Raw genomic sequence first — 20,476 nt, 5'->3', positions numbered from 1 at the left:
AGAGGATGTTGAAGGCCAACATGATTTGGGACCTGGGCTCCTCTTGTGGCTGGTTTGTGTTGGAGTTGTCACTACAGGTCCCACCTGCTGCCACCCGGGGCCCACTGGGCTTTGCAGAGCACACAGAGTCTGTAGACTCAGAAACAGGCGGCTATCTGAGAGGCCCTCTTTGTGCCAGCCTAGGAGGCTTGCTCTCCCGCCTATGCCTGCCTGCTTTAAAGAGCAGGGTCATGGTTTCTCTCTGTGGACAGGAATTCATCCACTGCTGGTAAAGGGCAAAGGGTAGCCTGTGAGAGTCTCATGAAATAAATATTCCCCTGGGAAGTTATTCTTGGCGGGGGGTGGGGGGGTGGGGGGGTGTTTGAAGATAGATCCTTGGGGCAATTTAAACACAATAGTTGCAGTGTGAAATCTAGATGGGTTTCAAGTACAGACTTTGAATGGCTTTATTTCCAACCCCAAGTTTTTAGGGCCATTTTCTCTTCTAGAAACTACTTAGCGGTCTACATAGAGGGGAACTGGCCTTTGAGCATGCCACCTGGTAATGGCCACACCAGAGGGACTGGGGCAGCGCAGGGGTCCCCACATCCACCGTGGGTAAGTGAACCTTGCTCATTGCCCTGCTGTTGGCACAGTTCCTTTGTGCAAGTTAATGAGGCCAAAGACAGAGATGACCCAACCAACTCAGCTGCTCGGACCTTGTGGTCTAAATGCAACCGCCTAGAGTCTGTTTTTCCTGGAACGCTTGTTTATGAAAAATTCATTTACTTTTGCTTCTGCTCTCTTTGTTCTGTGCTTGCCATCTTCCTGTGAACTCTCAGGTCGGGGCAGAAGAAAGTGGTGATTCTTTTCAAGCTTTCTTGAGTAATGTTTCCAGAAATTTTTGAACTGGAAAATGAATTACTGCATGCCATAGTCTATTAATAGGATTTTTAAAGCTCAAAATGAAAAGAAACTGGAGTGTTGTTGATGGTTACAGTTTCAGTTTTGCAAGATGAGAAACTTCTAGAGATCTGTCTCACAACAATGTGGATATATTTAATGCAACCTAACTGTACTCTTAAAAATGGTTAGGATGATAAATTATATATGTATTATACCACAATTAAAATTTTTTTCATTCAAAAATATTTTGTATTCTTTTTTTTAAATCTATTTGAGCATAGTTGACACAATGTTGCATGAGTTTAAGGTGTACAGCATAGTAGTGATTGGACAAGACCAATCCCCCACCCTTTCCCCTCTGGCAACCACCAATTTGTTCTCTGTATTTACGGGTCTGGTTCTGCTTTTTGTTTGCTTGTTTATTCATTTGTTTTTTTTAGATTCCATATATGACTGAAATCATATGGTATTTGTCTTTCTTAGTCTGACTTATTTCATCTAACAAATACCTTCTGGGTTGTACATTACTTGAAAAGTTGAAAAAAAGTCAGGATGCCTGGGTGGCTTAGTTGGTTAGGTGGCCAACTCTTGATTTTGGCTCAGATCATGATCTCAGGGTCTTGCGTGATCTCACAGGATCAAGCCCTGTGTTGGGCTCCATGCTCAGCAGGGAGTCTGCTGGAGATTCTCTCTCCCTCTTTTTGCCTGCTCCCTGTCCCCTGTTCATGCTCTCTCTCTCTCTCTAAAATAAATAAATAAATAAGTAAATACATTTTTAAAAAGTCCTCTTCCCCAAATTTGAATGGACTTCCCCACTTTGGATGAGAATGCCTAAAGATCTATGCATATCAGAAGCTGCAGAGAGCTTCCTAAGATATACTTTTAATAAATATTTCAGGTTAAAACACACTGGCTGACTTCGAGGTCACAGAATTGCCAGTTTTCATTTATTTTGCTACTGCAAACAATAGTGTCATGTGTGCTGTTTCTGAAAAAGGCCCCATTGCTCTACATACGACTTCCCACAGGGCAGCAGGACTGGGCTCAGAGTCCTGGGAAATGACTTCAGGGGACTACAGGGAAGGGTAATGCTTGAGCCCTGGTGCTCCTCAGACGCTCCTGCCATGAAGGTGTGATTCCATCCTCCCTGGGAAAGCACCATTCCTTCCATCTCATCTTCCCTGCCACCAGGTCTGAGCAACTGCCCTCCATCTGCACAGTGCAGAGGTGTCTAGGGTTCTTGGATGCAACTCAAGACCTTGTGAGGAGATGTGCAGAGGTCTGGGGGCAGGAGCTTGTTTTCCCTCCAGCACAGAAGCTCTGCTAAGGGAAGATGCCCCACAGTCATTCCTACAGGTGGGCCAAGACCACTGGACACGCTGTATCTCCCTCCTTCCTCCCAACCACATACCCTCCCAGTCATAGATCACTGAGGAAATATTTCAATTGTAAGACCACCACCTGTCTTGCTTGTCTTCAGCCACCCTCACCTGCTTCCCATCAATATGGAGAAGTTGGGGGAAGGATGGGCTCCATTGGGTCAGCATAGCCGCAGAGGACTTCGTAAATCTACTTATTTTGCTACCTTCCACATTTCTTCACAAAGACCACAGTGTGGATACCCACTTATCCCATGGAACTGGCTATTATTTTTTGAAAAGACAGGAATCAGAACACAAAGTTGCTGTGTTCCTTATTTTATCTTCCTTTGCTGTGGGTGACGTTTTCAGCCTCCTCCAGATGAGACTAGAAGCCTCACGAGAGTGGCTGTGTACCAGCTTCAGCCTGCCTTCAGGCTTACTGGTTGCCTGGGCCTTATGTGATCTGAAAAAAAAAAAAAGAGAGAGAGAGAGAGAATTCATGTCCCTTTCAGGGAAGCCGAGTGGAGAGAAAGGGCATGAGCTCTGGCTTAGATCAGGTGTGGGCTCAAGTTCTACTGTCATCCCTTGGCACCTGTGGTCTTGTGCAGGGTGTGGAAATACTCTGTGCTTTGCTTTTCTCGTGTCTGAAGTGGAGACAATAGCTTCCCTGTAGAATTGGGACCAAGTCCTTCCACTCCTGTGTCCCCCTTCCCTAAAGCATCCCCGTGAGATGACTCAAGCCCTCCCCATGTACCTATGGAGGTCCTGAGCCTCCGTTCCCCTCCTGCCCCCCAGTATTTCTGGGGCTACCTGGGGTGGTCGCTTGCACTTTCCAGGTGGTCACTTCCTGCCTTCTGCTTCACGTGACTCCTCCTGGTGCTGCTCCTGGTCAGCTCACGCCATTGTTCCCCTTCCCCCGGACTTGAAAGCAACAGTCTCCACTGATGCTGATTCACATGAAGGATTATTGCTGAGGTTCGGAGATTTTAAAAGGGGCTTTGTTGCTTGTAACATAGAACCACACAGGCCTGACAATCAACATTTCTGTCCCTGAGGCTCCTAGTCATCCCAGCAAAGGGGATCCATGGTTTGCTGCCTTTCTCCACAGACTGGCCTGTGACTGTGCCCTCCCCACCTAGACCTTTCCTCTGCTTCCCATTCCCTGTCTGGCTCTGTCTTCTTCTGACTTCCTGTCTCTCAAACTTCTGGGTTGGGAGAGGGGGCCGAGTAGGATTGAAACATCAGTTTCTTTTTTAGATAGAGACCAGGAGCTCCCTTCCTCTCCCTTCTCCCATCCTGGCTTGATGGAGCCTTGCCTTTCAAAGTCACGAGTTCCACGAGAAGGACTCTGTTGCCCCCTGGAATGCACGCAGGCTGCCCTCCTGTCTTGTCATTGTTCATCTGCTCTTCCATTCCTGATGCACAGACACTGCAAAGGCTAAGCAAGAGCCATTTGTAGAGTGCCCTCACGCGGTCAGTGCAGAACAGATGTCATTGTCTCCCTTTCCTCCTCCCACTTTCTTTTACTGTCTTTGGTCAGACCATTTGGTTCTGTGGCTAATTCATTTATTTCTAAGGTCACCAGACCCCATGGATGGCGGGAGGATGAGAGAGAAGAGGTCTCATTTCTTCTTGTCCTGGTTCTGTTTTGTCTGTATGTAGCTTACAGGCTACTGGCTGCTCTTAGGATCTTCTGATGGGGATAAACCTCTACTTTTCCAGAAATCAGAATGCCTCCCTCGCATGTCTCCCCCTTGTGCAGAGGACTCAGATTTGGAGATGAGAGAGCAGGTCACATGGGGAGGCACAGATTTCCCTCCTCCCTGGGCTCAGTAACACAGCAAGAAGCTTAGGTCTTATTGTACCAAAAGAGCTCAGTTCAGAAAGGTGGGTGGTCCTCCCCCAGTGGGCCTCTGTGTAGTGCATGCCATGACTACGTTGGGTTGAATAGCATCCCCCCTATTTTGTCCATTGGGCACCTCAGAATGTGATCTTATTTGGAAAGAGGGTCTTTGCAGGCATGATTAGGTAAGCTTAGCGTGGGCCTTAAATCCAGTGACTGGCGTCCTTAGGAAGAGAACAGAGACACGGAGGGAGAAGGTCTGATGGTAATAGAGGCAGAGATTGGCACGATGTGGCCACAAGCCAGGGGTTGCCAGCAACTTCCAGAAGCTGGGGAGAGGCAAGGAAGGCTTGAGCGTGCACAGCCCTGCCCATACCTGGATTTCAGACTTCTATCCTTCAGCACTGTGAGAGAGTAAATTTGTTTCAAGCTGCCTAGTTTATGATAGTTTATGCTCACAGCCTTAGAAAACAAGTACCCTGGAGACCCGGGATGGCCTAATGTTCCACAATCGCCTTCAATCCAGAGGATGTGGTTGTCATTCACCACTGCCTCTGCCCTGCCTGCCAGTCTTCGCTCTGCCGTAGTGGCAAGAGGGAATAGCATTGCAGCATAAAGCAGGCCCCTTCTCCGAGGTTTCCTAGCCCCAGAAAGTGTTATCTTTTTTGTAAGTAGTCTTTCCTAAATATCTTGATTGGGATACCTATCCATCCGTCCACCCATTCTCTCATTCCTCACTCATGCATTCATGCATCAAACACGTAGAATGTGCCTGTTCTGAGGCAAGGCCCAGGGGTTCCAGGAGGAGATGGACACCTTTGCTCCTCCGAGAGCAATGGGGTAACGAGGGAAGCGCATCGGGCATCCTTTCCCCCCCAGGGAACCACTCCAATTGAGGGGGATCCAGCCTTGCTGGCTGCAGCCCACCCTCCCTGCAACTGAGGGTGACTTGCCTTTACTGAATTCAAATAAACCTGTGGTTTCTCTTGGTCCATCCGCCCCATATTGGTTCCTGGGGAACTGCAGCAACATCAGTAGTTTTGACAGTTGTCTTTTCTGAGAGTTTCTCCTGTCAGGCTGCAAATAGTTCCCCAGGACTGTCTGGAGAAACAGTGTTAGCCAAGTGATCGGAGGGGTTGCGGGTGTCTGCGAGCAGCACAGCGGAGCTGTTATGCAGTAGGATTATATGAAATGGGGGCGAGAGGAAAATAAGCGTGAATGACATGCTCCTCCCCCTTTGGAGCCACTTGCAGTCATGAGCTTGGTGCTTCCACTGACAGTAATGACCTGGCCTCAACACAAGGGTTCCAGCCCTCCTCCTTGCCCCTCTCGGAATGAACTTTGTCGTAACAGTCAGGTGGGGTGTGGGCAGATGTGACTTCTTTTCACCAGGGGGCCAGCTTTTTTGTGCTCAGTTTGCATTTGGCAAGGCTGTCTGCACTCAGGAGTCTGTGCTGGGGGTGTTGGGGCTTTGGGGCTTCGGGAGGTCGCAGGGCCACTGGGGCAGGCATTTCCTTGGGGGAGAGGCTGGCCTTGAGGCAGGTAGAGGAAGATCTGCTGTGGCTGTGTGCCTCTGGTGGCCTCCTCATCCTCAGGGAGCACTCTGAGGACTGTGAATAGGAAAATAAAGCCTAAAGCTCATAGTATAGCAGGGGATCATTTTTTTAAATGATGGCAGTCCTTTATTTAAAAAAAAATGAGGTGAAACTTGCATAACATACAATGAACTGTTTTAAAGATATAGGTCAGTGTACTTAGCATATTCGCATGTTGCAAGCAGCATCCCTGTCTAGTTTCTGAACTTCGTCATGGACCCATAAACACACCCTAGGTAATCACTTCTCCATCCCCTCCGCCATCCCTGGGACCTCTAAACTCTAGCTCTGCGGATGACCTACTCGGGATGGAGCTTGTCAAAGGATTCGTGAGCCCAGCGATTCTTGATTGCATGTGAGCCTCCTTTCCGGCAAAGATACCCTCTCCTCTCCCAGCTGAGCACCCGCTCCTCACAAGCAAGGTCCCCAAAGCAGCAAATAGATAAGCAAAACTGTCCAAGAATCTTGGTGCTTCTGTGCATTTCCAGTAATGCGGTTTGGTCTGGAATTATCACTGTACTCGTGAAAAGAGCCCTATGTAGTGAGCTGGCGTGAGTTTGGGGATGGGAAGAGCAGGTGTCCATGGCAGTGAGGAGGCAGGAATGTGCCAGGTGTGCAGCGGTCTCCTAAGGCTGCTGGGAAGAAGACCCAAATCTGCATGGTTTAGGATAATAGAAAGTTCTCAGTCTGGAGGCCGTCTCAGTTCTGGAGGCCAGGAGTCCCAGATCAAGGTGTCAGTAGGCCTGGCTCCTTCAGAGGCTGTGCGGGAGAACCTGCTCCCTGTCTGTACCCCCAGCTTCTGCGGGGCTGCTGGCAATCTGGGTTCCTTGTCTTGTAGATGCATCACCCCAGCTGTGCCCTCACCTCCACAGAGCCTTCTCCCTGTGTGCTTACCTCTGTGTCTGCATCCCCCTCGCTAGAGATGCCAGGCGTAAGGGGTCAGGGCTCACTCTAATGGCCTCATTTTGACTTGCTGACCTCTGAATAAGAGAAGAAAAGTCAGGGGGATGGCCTTAGGCTCCACATGCCTCATCAGGAATTCATCCCTGTAACTAAGGTGTTCCGGAAAGAATCAGCTGGTCTTCAGCACATATGACGTGCAAAACCACACACTCGAAGGGAAGTAGGAGACTGATTCTCCAAAGCTCCATCTGTGAGGATAAAGGCCTCACAGACTGAATCAGGACTAATGTTTCAAATGCCAGAAGCCCTATTCTAATTAGCTTTTGGTTGGGGGAGAGATTTTGGCTCGCATAAATGAGAATTCCTGAGGGTGGATTTGACTCTAGCTTCAGGCAAGAATAGGTCACTAAGTCGGGGTCTTCTTGGAGAGTCGGGGCTCTCCTTCTCTCCATCTCATGGACAGGGTGATCAATACCCCAAACTCACCCACCATCCAGGCAATGCCAGTAGAAGGAGACTGACTCTCCTCCTATAGCTCTGGGGGGAAAGTCATATGATTGCCCCAGCTTGGATCCTCAGATCTTGGGATCACCTCTGAGCCAGTGACTGTGAGTAGAGGACTCATGCTTCATGGCCGGACCTTGGTCACATATTCATGACTCTGCAGATTGGGCAAGGCAGTTTTATCTGAAACATCTGGAATAGATGCCTCACAGGAAAATGGGATCTTTGACCCACAGATAGAAGAAGGGGCTGGTGCTTTGACTAATTGGCTGTGATTGCAGACTCTGGGCCCCAAGAGGGCTGGAGTTGGTTTTTTGCCTACTGTACTGAGCTCCTAATAGGTTCTCAATAAAACTTGATCCAATCAGAATGAATTGACAAATCAAGATTTGTTTGCTCAAAATGTGGGAGCTGGGAAGTGGTGGAAAATACTTGACCTGTGGTTTTGAGACAGTTCTGGAACTTGTACCCTTGTCCTTAGGCAAGTTGATTAGTCTTAAGGAAGGTAGAACATTGCCAATCACGGAGCTACTTCAACTTCTGAGTTTTTCTTCTATCCTTTTGAAGAACCTTGAAGGCATAACTTGTGTTTGAAGACAAAGGGACTTTAAAGAGTTTTCGAAAGAGGCCTCTGGGACTTGGGGAGTGTTGAGGAGCTCTTAGAAGACATCATATGGGTAAATGAAGTGTAAATTAATGTGAAAAATAAGCTTTACCTTTGCTTGGAAACATACAGGTTTGGAAACCCAAGGGGAGGCAGCTTGCATGTGGTCAGCACGCACTCCCAGAAGGAAAGTGCTTGAAACATAATTGCGGGGCTTGTGCCAAACCTGATCTGCTTTTGCTCTTTCCTGGACAAAGTGCCAGCTTGCCCTCGTGCTAATCCCACTTCAGTGACAGTCCTTGTTTCTAATAGTATTATCAGCAAATACTACTTCTGTGGATATTAAAATCTGGCTTTGTGGTGTTTGGGTCTCTATATGATTTTCAACTCATTGCATGTCGCCTCAGGCCTCAAGGGTGAAGCCAGTGGTCAGTGAACCCTGGCAGGGTCGGTTATGGCGGTCATGACCTGTGGCTCTGGGGACACAGACTCGCAGCTGGCTCTGTTGATGGCAGCTGTGCACGGTGTACGCAGAGTGCCTGGTCCCTGCTGGCAGCGTGCTCAGTACTTTAAGACAGTGCTCCTCAGACTTCCGAGCCTGTGGCGTCAGCTGAGGTTGTTTTTAACTTGTGGATTCTGATTCAGTAGGTCTGGGCTAGGTCTAAGAGGCAGCCAGAGTGCTGGTCTGAGGAGCACCTTTGATGGCACGAATCGAGACCTGCTGCCCCTGATACCACTTGGAGCAAAGGCTCATCCCCTCTGTCATCCACCACTGCCATTGCCTCTGGAATCCTCCTTCAAGCCCCTTGGATCAAACCCACAGCTGCTGTGGCTTCAGCCTTGCCTCCATGGTGTCTGGGTTAGGAGGGCGACCTTTCTAAAGCACCATGTTAACTCTAGGTCAGGAGCTGGCCAGGGTTTCTGGCTTCATCGTCCAGACGGAGATGCCGTGGGCCCGGCTGCAGGTCAGGTCCAGAGAAAGACCTTCAGGTCCACTGAGTGCTCCTCCCCTTTATCTTCCTCCTCACTCTTCTTCCCCCACCTGTCCTTTCTTCTGAGTGTCCTTTGTTTTCATAATTATATAAATAATAGAGCCTGTGTGAATTAATGAAAAAGGTTAATTTGTATGGGGAAGAGAATCAAGTCAAGGGCAGACATTTCCCAGACCCCCGAATCCCAGTCCCCATAGGCTACAGTGTTAATATAGTTGGGGTGCCCCGGCTCCAACAACAGAAACCTCAGCCCCCCTGGCTTAGTGGGACAAGGGAATTCGATCTCTCATGTGATAGGAAGTCCCAAGGGAGATTGATTGGGCTCCAGGGTGGCTCCAGTAACTCCTGGTGCTGGTGGGGTTCTCTCTTCCTCTACTCTGGAGAGATTCTCTCTCACTCCTCCTCTGTGCCGTTAAAGTCTTTCCCTTCAATCTGGACCAGTGAGAGTGGCCAGGGCCGTGCTGTGCTCTGACTGGTTGAAACCTCTCATGCTGGACCCCTGAGCTGAGATGCGAGGTCTGTTTCCCAGAAGCATTGGAGTGATTCCCAAACCACACAGAGTTTCCTTTAGGAAGGATGGAAATGGACTGAATGTTGGATGAGTAACTAAGAGTGTGCACCATACTTTCGGGGCTTTCCATGTATATATACAGTTGTGATATTTATTCACTCATTCATTCCTTAAGTGTCAACAGTTTGCCAGGTACATAGGTTATCCCAACTAATACTAAAAGTGAGGGAAGTACCTTTCTTCCCTGTTTAAGGGTAAGGAATCTAGGGCAGAGACTGCTCCAGTGACTTATCCAAGGTCACACAGCACTTAAGTAGAGGAGTGGAGATTTGAACCAGGCATCCTGGCTCTAGGCCCATCTCTACCACTGGCTAATTTTGACTCCTGGGGTGCTTTTCGACAGTTGGTTCTCTCACTTCTGTGCATATGTTAGAAGCTGGAGATTGAGTTGTGTCTCTGCACCAATCAGGCAACTAACAGAGCCACAACAAGCAACAGAATTATGTGAGTGAATTCAAAACCATATTTCTGTCCCTAGATCCAAATAACTATTACCACCGACGGAATGAAATGACCACCACCGATGACCTGGATTTTAAGCACCACAACTATAAGGAAATGCGCCAGGTAAGCTCCAGATTTCTCAAAGTATTATATACCCTGTGCCCAGGGGAACATAGTTGTTTTCGTTTTAGTTTTTTTTTTTCTTTCTAGAAATTAAGGTAATGTGTTTGGAGAATAGGAATCTGAATGATCATTTTGGTTTTCTGAAGCCACAGTACATGCTTGCAGTTTCTAGGTTGAGAATGCCTCGTTGGGGTTCTGGTGGCCAGAGGAAGGCTCCCTCTCTGGGAAATGGTTGAAACAGAATTTGGACTAGACTTTTCCAATTTAACACAGTAGTTGTGAAGATTCGCTGTATGTTTGAGTGATAACACTGACTTGAGAATGTTCGTCACAAGCAGAGTGAAAGAAGAAAGAGGATCTAGGGCACCACCGATAAAAGTAATAGCAGGAAGCCTCCACGTAGGACCGACGTTAATTTGCTACGTTGGCAGTTTACCTGCATCAACATGGTCAGTCCTCCTAACCACCCTAGGAGGGCAATGACTATTTCCTTACCTTATTGATGAGGAAGCCCAGGTACCAAGGAGATTCAGAACACTAGGCCTTATTATTCACTGATTCTCCATCTTGGTTGTAGAACAGAATCACCTGGGCAAACTTGGAAAAATATCTATCCTTGAACCCCATTTCAGGCCGCTGGTTAAAAGCAGGATCCTTAGGAGAAGGGCCTGGATGTCTAAATGTTTAAACGCTCTCCTTGTGTTTCTAATGAATAGCCAGCCGGGCCTCAGAACTACTGCTTGATACCTTCGGTACTTTAGTGCCGTTAGGAGCAAAAGTCAATCCCAGCTGAGACTGTCCCCAGATTTAGTTACAGAAAGCACGTAATTCCGGGCTGTGGACAGTGTTTGCATACTGGGCCCAGAAGGGAGCAGAGACCAGCCGTTTATTAGAGCAAGCTAAAAGAGCCATGCCTGTGCCGAGTGCTTTGCCCACGAAATCCTGTTCAGCCTTTGCCCCCAGCGTGGTGCTAGGAGAGCTCAGGGGGCGCTGACAAATGAGAAATCCTTGGATACCTGAGAATCTGTTTGAAATGGCAGAACAGAGAGATGTCCTCACAAATGCATTTACAGAACAAGGATTCACCAAGGGCAGATTGACAAGGCTCAAAGCAAGGGCTCGTGGGTGCTGAGAGAAGGAGCCAGCTGCCCAGTCCAAGTGCAGGAGACGCTCATGAGGGCAGAGCAATTAGGCTGAGCCGAGAGGCCTCTCCGCCTCATCCCAGGGAATCAACAAACCCAGTTTGTCTCAATGTCATTTAATTTGAGACATTCACACAGAGCCTGAGACACCCGTCAGCATAGACTTAGCGGTGGGACACGCTAAAGAAATTGTCTTGCTGTCTTGCTCTTCAGAAATCGGGATAATGTATTTGGACCTGAGGTCGTTGAGTCATCCCTGCTGCTCTACATTCTCTGGCATTTATACGACTCTGCTCACCGTTCCATTTTACGGAGCACTTGTGTGTTAATTCAGCTTTGCTCACTAGCACATCTCGGGATATTTCTCTGAGCCCAGAAACTAGGCAAATATCAACTCAGCTGGTGCAATTAATGTCAAAAGCAATGAATCTAAATGCATTTAAAATGAGCTATCGCACAGAGAGTCTGGGTAGCTGGTAGCTTTAAATAGTCGTTCCGCGTCGAAAATCGGGGTCCTTCCAGAAAAGGAGAGCTAATGGAGTGTACTTCATTACCCTGGGCAACTCTGCTCACCATCACTTGGTGATGTAGAGCCAAGAAGGCACTTGGACTGGTCGGTGCGGCCCCTGCAGATGATGGCGGGTGACCTCAGGGCTCCGCAGCACTCAACTGGAAACCATTCAGGGGAGCATCTCTCAATCCTGAAGGGTGTTCAAGCCGGAAGTGATTTGCCATTTGGATTCCTGGCTCCTGGGGATGAAAAAGAAGCCAGCATTTTTAGCAATTCCCCGTATGGAGTCTGCTGGGTTACTATAGAAATCTTTCTACTTCAGAAAAAAAAAAGTTAGTTTATCCTAGTATCAAGAGAGACATTTCCAACAAACAACAAAAAAAAAATGAGAAACAGCAGCAAGAAGAGCGAGGAGAAAATAGAAAAACATATTGCATGGGAAATGCTGAGAATGTGTGCAGGAAATATTTCTAGAGCACTGACTTGTAAGGGACTGTTCTCCCCTGGCGGGGGGCTGGGGGCGGCCAGCAGGTGGCATTGGAAGGGAAAAGGAGAGCAAAGAGCAAGTTGCATATCACTGGTGTCGTGGGGATGAGGGAGTCGATCCCTCCAGGAGTGCTGCAGCCTTCACAGCATGTGTCACCATTTCTAATTGCTGTGTCACCTCTATGTCTATATACATCTCCTTCATTTGGGACCATGAGGGCAGAGACTCTGTCACTTTGTCATAAACCTGTAATGTATGCTGGATAAATATGTACATCCGAGGTCCTTCCTGGGGAGATACTTGGGGGATAAGTAGGAAGAAGTGATTGGCCCTTTGGCCCCGGGTGGGGAAAGGCATTGGTTGCAGATGGGGTCTACTATGGTCTGGGGCCTTCGGCCAGCCTTGGGCAGGTGCAGATAGAAGGGAGGGCCTCCCCAGGCAGCAAGAATAAAGGTTTGGAGGCAGGAGCAGAATAACATGTTTCTGGAGAGGAGGCTTGCCTGAGTGCCGGGAGAGGCTTTAAGTGGAGTCTGAGAATCTGAGAAGGTTTTTAAGTTGCAGAGCAAGTGTTTTGGGGAGATCAGTCTGGAAGGCATGCGGGGAGTGGACTGGCAGGGATGGTCACAGTCCCCAGGAGAGAAGCCACCAGGCCTGAAGAGAGATGAGAGGTGGGGGGCATCTCTGGGGAGGACTGGCTAGTCCTAGATCACCTGTTGGAATGAGCGGGGAGAGAGAGGGAGGTCTGGGATGTTTCTGAGGAGGGTGGGGTACCGTCCACAAAGAGAGCAAATTAAGTGGTTTTGAGGAAGAGGTTCGTGACTTGACTTTGGTGGTAGGACTGCGAGGGCACGGTGCCCAGGAAGTTGGGGTTGGCTGGTGCTAAGTAGGGTGGGGAGTGGAGACATGGGTTGAAGGCAGCCAGCTCGTGGTGCTAATTTCCAGGGCAGTGCAGGAGGGTCAGAGGCACCGGGCAGTGGGGTAGTGGCTTAGCCTGCCTGGGAGTGGGGGGCGATGGTGGCAGGAAGCCAGGGCAGGGCAGCCGGCCTGCAGACCTAGACGAGCCCATCTCCTCCCCACCCCTGGGAGGCCTCCTTCCACCATCCTCGCCTCCCGCCCTCTGAGATTCCTTCTCCACGGGACCAGATGCAGTCCCTGCTTCCAGGCCAATGAATAAAGCTGGTGGAAAGGGACTTTTCCTCTTCCTCCCACTCTTTTAAAAAACGTTTTAATTCATTGGAGAAACAATGTTATGTCAACATCAAGCGCAGGCCCAAAGTCCTAAGGTCAGCCTTCCCGAAACCCACCACCCTCAAGAATCAGCCATTTGCATGTCCCATTGTTCCTGTCCAGGATTTCAATTTCTGCATTCGAAGGATTCTTACAATTTTGATCAGAGGGTGGTTATAATTTTGCCCTGCTCCCCTTGGTTAATATTGGATGATGAGCCATTTTCCACACTGTCCTCATAGTTGTAATTGTGATGCTGCAGAACGTCCCAGGGAGCGGATAGAGCATCTTCCCCATCTCTTCCCCATCTCTTCCCCCACTACCTTCCTGCCCTGGAGCACCTGGACATCTCTGAGCTTAGTGCCCCTGGGGAAAGGGTGAAGCACCACAGCAAATGCCATCATGCATGTAGTTGTAGCATCCTTTATGCAGAAGCCCCTTCCTGTAGATTGCCAGAAACTGAATTACTAGAGAAGGGGCTCTGTGTCTCTTTCCTGCAACAGAGCCTAGGATTTAGTAGATACCACGTTGGCAATATTTCCCATCTGGGAATTATGGAGACAGAATCTTGATGAGGCTCAGACTCTGCAAACCCAGGCATTTTCTAGATGATTGTTCTCAACGTGGTTTTGTCATCACCTCCTCATCCCCCAAGAGGCTTTTTAGATACTTTCTTTATTATTCTCTACCCATTATATTAAATATTAACGAGTAAGATTTTATTGGGTAGGGCTGAGCTTTGGAGGGCCACAAAGCACTGTGGTATGTGAGACTTCTAGCTCCTGACAACCAGTTTTACCTCCTGGGGATGATTGTCGCTCCTGCTGAGAATGCACATATATTTTTTTAAGATTTTATTTATTTATTCATGAGAGACACACAGAGAAAGGCAGAGACACAGGCAGAGGGAGAAACAGGCTCCCTGTGGGGAGCCCGATGCGAGACTCAATACCAGGACCTTGGGATCATGACCTGAGCCGAAGGCAGATGCTCAACCTCAGAGCCACCCAGGCATCCCTGAGAATGCATGTTCCAAGGCCAGGAAGAAGTTCTAGTCCTTACTGTCACCTTGGCCATCAAGACTGCAACTCCAATAAGACATCTTTGACTCTTTTCAGGAATCAGCCAGGTGGATCACTGGCCAGGTCCTTAATGGGGTTGGTGGCCACAAGAGAAACCTTCCTGGCATTTCAGAGAGAATTTCTCTCTGTGTAGAGAGAACCATAAAGAATCTTCATAAAGGAGTTTCCTCAAATGCCTGTGTCGTCAATCTCATGTGTAAAGGTGCTCATGACACCCCAGGACAAGGAGGGAGTGTGGCTGGTAGGAAAACACTGTGATGGGTGGGGTATGAAGAGGTGACTGGTAAGTCATGGCTGAGGCCATCCTATACCAAGAGGTGTGTCCACGGCTGAGTGTGCATCCAGCAGGAGGCGGAGTTTGTTCTTCTCCAGTGTCGAGGTCATGAGCTCTAACACAAGTGGCATGTTGCTCCTGTGGCTGATTGGACAGAGGAGGAGGGTTGACTTTAAGTGACAGCCAGCCTCTAGTGTGGGAGGGTTGTGTTGCCTAGTTAAGGATGGCTGCAAGTGGCTATGTCTGCAGAACTGGTTGTTGATCCAAACCAAGGCAGTGGATCACCTGCTGCTCAGGATCTGCTGAGGTTGATGCTGTAGATGAGGATGACAGCAATCTGCAGGGACTGGGATGTGTGACCCCCCCCTCCCATCAGATGGTGATTGTGCTGTGGCCATCTTCAGAATGGTCATGGTGCACAGCTGACAAAATGAGCAGCGGAGATGTGCTGATGTTCATTGCTTTGCTGCATCTTCACAGGCAGAGAAGAGCCCTGAGTCCAAAGCATCTGGTATCAGTTGGATGACCCTGGGCAAATCACTCAGTGGCTCTCTGAGCCTCAGTCTCTATATCTGTAGAATGGGGACAGTCACCTTTGGCTTACCTCCTCCACCTGGCCATCATGACAGTGAAATTCAGTGAAGAAATAGAGTGTGTGGCTAATGCAATTGTTGGCATTATTAGTGACATTATTATCTTGTCTCTTGGGAAGACGTGGTGCTGTGCATGTGGCCCTGCTTCAACCCTGCAGCCTGCATGTGCCCATCATGGAGACGGGCGCCAAAGCCATGGTTCCCTTGCATGCCGTCTCTCCACGGATGGTGGATTTCTGCTTTTGTTCTGTTTCGGACAAGAGTCCTTTATAGTCAACTCCCCCCTTCCTCCCAAGGGTAGCCTGTGCTCCTGTGACTGGCAGAGCCCTACTTACCTCCTTTTGGCAGCTTGTGTCACCCCCTCAGACCAAAGCTGTCTGTCTAACGAACTCAACTTTAAATGAAAATTCGGGAAGTAACACATATCTAATTTGACTTCTTCGTCAAAGCCTGTTCTCCCCACCTGTTCACCACGTGACCTCCCATTACCGCATGGCTTCCCTCCACCCTCTTACTCAGCACCGGTGAATTGGTCATCAGATTACTCCCCTCTGTTGCTGCTCTGTAAGCTCCAGGAGGCTGGGAGCAGTGTCTTTCCTCCTCCCAACATCAAAGATGTTTATTAAATGATGAGAAAAAATTGATATTCAGTAATAAATATTTATTTAGGCAGAGTTATGGAGAAGTCTCAGTCTGTTCCTTAAAGGATCTGTAGTCTAGTGAGGAGACAAAAAGAAAACAGGAAACCACAGTAAAAAGGTAAGACCACAGCCAAGGGAGGTGAGACCACAGCCAAGGGAGGTGAGACCACAGCCAAGGGAGGTAAGACTACAGCCCAGGGAGGTAAGACCACAGCCAAGGGAGGTGAGACCACAGCCAAGGGAGGTGATAATCACGACCCAAGGAGAACATTCCAGGCAGAGGGGATAGTGCTGGTGTGTGGGGAGGGTGAGGGTATGCAGGGGGGCTATGGGAGGGGAACAGTGGGTGGCTATCTTGGGGGCTCATCATGACTTAGAGCCTCAACTCCATTTTGGTTTTCAGTTGATGAAGGTTGTGAACGAAATGTGCCCCAACATCACCAGAATTTACAACATTGGCAAGAGCCACCAGGGCCTGAAGCTGTACGCCGTGGAGATCTCCGACCACCCGGGGGAGCACGAAGTCGGTGAGGTTGCCCCTCTGTGACGCATCTGGTGCCTTCTCACAGAGCCAGGAGACAGCTCACTCGTGTGAGAACATTCATGAAACAGGCCGGGAGCTCTCCACACACCACTCTCACGTAGACAGATTCTGCAAACCTTGGTTCTGTGAAGCTCTTACCTCGTGATAAGGGCTGTTGACTCATTTAAGCCAGAGACACCTTGCTATTCTCCAAATGAACCACATTTAGTTCTGTTCTCCAGCTCTTGGGCCAGTCACACTGACCAGAGACGGTCAGGACAGAATCCTTTTATAGAAGAACATTCTGGACATAACTCATTAATGGCTTCAGTGAGAGGGACATCCCCTAAATTCCTCTTTGATTTAATTCTGTTTTCGAGCATCTCCTATCTTCAGCCATTTCTCATTCACTTACTCCCAAACCTGGATCTTCTGGGTCAGAGAAGATTCTCTGGTTTTCTTTTGGGTAAATCTATGAGTCCTTTAGAAACCCACTGATATAAAAACAAAACAAAACAAAAAAAGAAACCCACTGATATTTAAAAATGTCTGAGATTTGTCTGCTTCATTCAACTCTACATTTGCCAGTATTTCAGCAGTTCCTCTTAGGGTTTTCCTTGAAAGGATCAGGGTTTCATCTGCAGGTAAAATCACATTTCCTAGGTTTGCCAGGGAGAGAAGAAGCATTGTTGGTCTGTACTGAGCGTGATAAGCCCCGATGCTGGAAAAGCTGAGCCCGGAAGAGGAAAAACTTAAAACTGTGTCCATCCTGATGTCCCCTGCTGAACTGTTTTCTGCTTCTGTTTATCTATCCTTGTGTCCTTGAGAGATTTAATAGGACCTTCTTTTGAGAAGAATGGTTGCCTCCTAAAAGAGAAAAATAATTGCTATGGCTTGTGTTTAATTTGTAAACTTTAAACCCTAAACACTGTGTTCCTTTATCTATTCTTGCTAAATAAGAATAAACATGATTACCCAGGGGCTAGTATCATCCAGATTTTTCTATACATTTTATTGTTTTCTTTTCTTAAAGATTTTATTATTTATTTGACTGAGAGAGAGAGAGAGAGAGAGAGAGAGAGAGAGAGAGAAAGCAGGGGGAGGGGCAGAGGGAGAGGGAGGAGCAGGAAACCTGATGCAGGGCTTGATGGCAGGACCCCAGGATCGGGATCATTACCTGAGCTGAAGGCAGCCACTTAACCAACTGAGCCACCCCGGCACCCCTACACATTTTCTTACATACCTATTTGGGAATTTAGGAAAATTGTAGTGATATAATTTGGGGGGCCTCTTTGTAAGAAGAGGCAGGATAAAATTGTAAATTTATATTACTCAGAGATTTTTTTTTTCTAAATGGTGAGGGCTCTGCTGCTAGAAGCATCAATATGACCCTGTATTTCTTCCTGTCTTTCGAGTAAAGGTGAGCCGGAGTTCCACTACATCGCGGGGGCCCACGGCAACGAGGTGCTGGGTCGGGAGCTGATGCTTCTGCTGATGCAGTTTCTGTGTCAGGAGTACTTGGCTGGCAACGCCCGCATTGTCCGCCTGGTGGAGGAGACCCGGATTCACATCCTCCCCTCCCTCAACCCCGACGGCTACGAGAAAGCCTACGAAGGGGTAATAACACGGCTCCCCATGCCCGGGGCAGCACTTAGGCCCCCAGAGCAGAGCACGATTGGCCACAAGTTGATTTCTGTTCCACATCACTGGCTTCCCTTTGAGTGTCTCTCTGCTGAGACAGGGAAACCTATAGGGTTTATGAAAGATGCAAAGTGGGAATTGAGAATAGTGAGCACCCAAGAGGTGGACATCCAACAAACTGGAAAAAGTGAATGGAAGAATAATATGGGTTGCATTTTCAGTGATTCACAATAGAATAGAATAAAAAGAACACTGAACATTGATCGAGCATATAATCAAGGCAGGCCCTCAATTCAGTTACTGCCTATAATCCTCTCAGTGCTCCAAGAAGAGTTGTTTTTATTATTCTTGTTTTTCAATTTCTTTAAAGATTTTTATTTATTTGTTCATGAGAGATACAGAGAGGCAGAGACATAGGGAGAGGGAGAAGCAGGCTCCTTGAGGGAGCCTGATGTGTGACCCGATCCTGGGACTCTGGGATCACACCCTGAGCTGAAGGCAGATGATCAACCACTGAGCCACCCAGGTGCCCCTGTTTTGATGATTCTAATATATTGTTTACATTTCATGTTCTAATTATGACATAGAATTTGTGTAGGTCACAAGTATGTATAGACTATTATTAGTATTAAATGGGAATAAAGTGGAAAACTGTACTTGGTACCTATCACACACAAAATACAGGATTTTGGTTGTGTTTATTGGCACAGAGTTGGTTAGGGATTTCCAGTGCCCGATCTGCCAGGCCAGGGGGCAGGGGTTTGTGAGCCAGACTCGTGGGCATGGCAGGGAGAATGCTTTAACGTGGTGGTGGTTGCCTTTGCAATGCTGGGCTCTTAGATTCATTCCTACACCAAGTTTCATCTAGCCTAGAAGCTCTCAGTGGAGGGAAGAGGAGGGAAGGGATGTAATACTTCTTGAGCACTGCCCTGTGCCTGGAGGAATGCTCTGCATTCCCTCTTGGAGTGATTTGGTGGTGTCACCCACCACCCATCAAGTAATAATACTGGGTGCCATCTTTGGGCCAGAGGACGTGTGGGGCTCAGAGACACACTCAGATGGGGATGGTGGGCATGTAGACAGAGACGTGTTGTGTGAGAGAAGTCTGGAAGCCCATAGGTCCCTCACGTGTGGAATTGTCCCCCAGGGCTCAGAGCTGGGTGGCTGGTCCCTGGGGCGCTGGACGCATGATGGCATCGACATCAACAACAACTTTCCTGACCTAAACACGCTGCTCTGGGAGGCAGAGGACCGACAAAACATCCCAAGAAAAGTTCCCAATCACTACATTGCGATCCCTGAGTGGTTTCTGTCTGAAAATGCCACGGTGAGTAAAAATACCCCATCATCTGCAGAGCAGTGGAAGGCCAAAGTTAACACCCACTGGTATTTGCGGAGGATCTGACATTTAAGAACAAGACAAAACCATTTTTTCCTTTCCTGTTTTCTCCCAAAGTGGGGAAGTGTACTAGATAATAACTACCTTAAAGCCAATATTTGTGGCTATTCTTTATAAGAGAGAGATCATTGAATTAGATTTCTTCACAACCACACAGGGTTTCAGAAACAACACAGAAAACCAAAAGCCCTGCCCTGGAGTTTTGCATGTTGGTTACTGTAGTTCCTTAGTACCCTCAGCATTGCTAGTGCTATGGACTTGCTATGAAGTTGTCCTTAGACCCTACTAATTGCTTGAGAGATCTTATTTTTATTTTAAGAAGTCCCTGTGGATTATTACATGTTTTGCTGCTTTGGAAGGAGAAAAAAAATGCATTGAATGAGAAAGGTTTCCCCCAAATTTTCTGGTCTTCTTTTGCAAAGCCTGTGTTGTGGGAGAAATAATTTTCACAATATTTTGCATGCCTTTTATTGCCTCCCCTGCCCATAGTCACCCACCTCTTTACCCCTGACCTCTGATTGTGTATGTCCTTCAAGAGATCTGCCTTGATTGCTTATGTGAGTTAGGGTTAGGTTCAGTGGGAACAACAGGAAAACCAAAATGACAATAGCTTGATGAGGTAGAGGCTTATTTATTTTCACATAGAAGAGCCCTGAAGGCAGATGATGGGAGCCTGGCCAAGCAGAAGCCCCATGAGCATCAGGAACCGATAACTCGTGTATCTTTCTGCCTCTGCCATGTTAGCATGTGACTTCTGTTCTCAAGGTCAAAATCCAAGATGGCAGTGGGTGCTCCAGCTGTCATGTCTGTGAAGGAAGAGGGGAGAAAGAGTTGAGAAAAAAGAAAACAAAAAAGAAATCCTCCTCTTAGACAATTCCATGAAGAGTTATTCCTAGATTTCCTACATAAGACTTATGCTTACATCTCATTGGCCAGAATTTAGTCAAAACATGCTATCAACCCACTGTGGCAAAGGCTGGAAAATGCTGTGTTTTAGGCAAGCACATTGCAAGCTCAAGAAAATAAAAATAAAAGTAACTGGCTTCTTTTTCTGAGGAATCAAGGGAGAAATAATGAATGGATAGAAGGCAGCTCCCGCGCTCTGCCTGGGGACTCCAGCCCACCGCATGC

At 48.0% G+C, this 20,476-nt stretch overlaps 1 protein-coding gene across 4 annotated transcripts in view; it reads left to right on the top strand.

Moving 5' to 3' along the window:
* CPXM2 (carboxypeptidase X, M14 family member 2) overlaps positions 1–20,476 on the top strand; it is a 159,002-nt gene that overhangs the window by 88,824 nt on the left and 49,702 nt on the right. For 3 of the 4 annotated variants that reach the window (XM_072740321.1, XM_072740322.1, XM_072740319.1), the window contains exons 7-10: positions 9,737–9,825; positions 16,186–16,314; positions 17,731–17,922; positions 19,094–19,273. In XM_072740321.1, coding sequence (XP_072596422.1) covers positions 9,737–9,825; positions 16,186–16,314; positions 17,731–17,922; positions 19,094–19,273 — 590 coding nt within the window. Of the gene's footprint in view, positions 1–9,736; positions 9,826–16,185; positions 16,315–17,725; positions 17,923–19,093; positions 19,274–20,476 lie in introns of all 4 variants that reach the window. The other variant, XM_072740320.1, reaches the window with a different exon arrangement.

The sequence above is a fragment of the Vulpes vulpes genome, chromosome 15 (genome assembly GCF_048418805.1).
Source record: "Vulpes vulpes isolate BD-2025 chromosome 15, VulVul3, whole genome shotgun sequence".
In the NCBI taxonomy this organism is placed as follows: Eukaryota; Metazoa; Chordata; class Mammalia; order Carnivora; family Canidae; genus Vulpes; species Vulpes vulpes.
Note: the sequence above shows the minus strand (reverse complement) of the source record. Positions and strands in the feature narration are given on the sequence as shown.